This window comes from Morone saxatilis, unplaced genomic scaffold (genome assembly GCF_004916995.1).
Source record: "Morone saxatilis isolate NCDOM2014 unplaced genomic scaffold, NCSU_SB_2.0 Contig22, whole genome shotgun sequence".
Lineage (NCBI taxonomy): Eukaryota > Metazoa > Chordata > Actinopteri > Moronidae > Morone > Morone saxatilis.
Genome location: NW_023339785.1, coordinates 21172623 through 21173196, shown reverse-complemented (window position 1 = coordinate 21173196; position 574 = coordinate 21172623). Strand labels below are relative to the sequence as shown.

At 45.8% G+C, this 574-nt stretch overlaps 1 protein-coding gene across 1 annotated transcript in view; it reads left to right on the top strand.

Annotated features, from left to right (window-relative positions):
- The window catches only part of hprt1 (hypoxanthine phosphoribosyltransferase 1), a 6529-nt gene that overhangs the window by 2525 nt on the left and 3430 nt on the right, over positions 1-574 (top strand). Inside the window, exon 3 of the mRNA XM_035669528.1 lies at positions 54-237. Within this exon, the coding sequence (XP_035525421.1) occupies positions 54-237 (184 nt within the window). The remainder of the gene's footprint in view (positions 1-53; positions 238-574) is intronic.

Here is a 574-nt window from a genome sequence, read left to right as displayed (position 1 = left end):
CTCTCTCTCTCCCTCTCTTCCTCTATCTGTTTCTCCCTTCCATGTGACCCCAGGACAGAGAGACTGGCCAGAGAAATCATGAGGGAAATGGGTGGGCACCACATTGTGGCCCTATGTGTGCTCAAAGGGGGTTACAAGTTCTTTGCCGACCTGCTGGACTACATCAAGGCCCTGAACAGGAACAGTGACCGCTCTATCCCAATGACAGTGGACTTCATTCGCCTCAAGAGCTACTGTGTAATCTATTATTTTACTTTTCCACTCCCTGTATCACTTAAGATCTGCTGTATTGATGCAGTTTTTATTTTTATTTTTTAAAGAACCAGTGTGTGGGATTTAGTGGTGTAGTTTCAGATTACAACTCCCTCGCTTCACCCTTCCATGTGAGACGAAGAAAGTACGGTTGCCCCCCCCAAAAAATGCGAACAGCCCGATCTAGAGCCAGTGTTTGGTTTGTCTGTTCTGGGCTACTGTAGAAACATGGTGGTTCAACCTGGCGGCCTCCGTGGAAGGTGACCCACATCTGTAGATATAAAAGCCCCATTGTAATGATAAAAACATACCTATAAATATT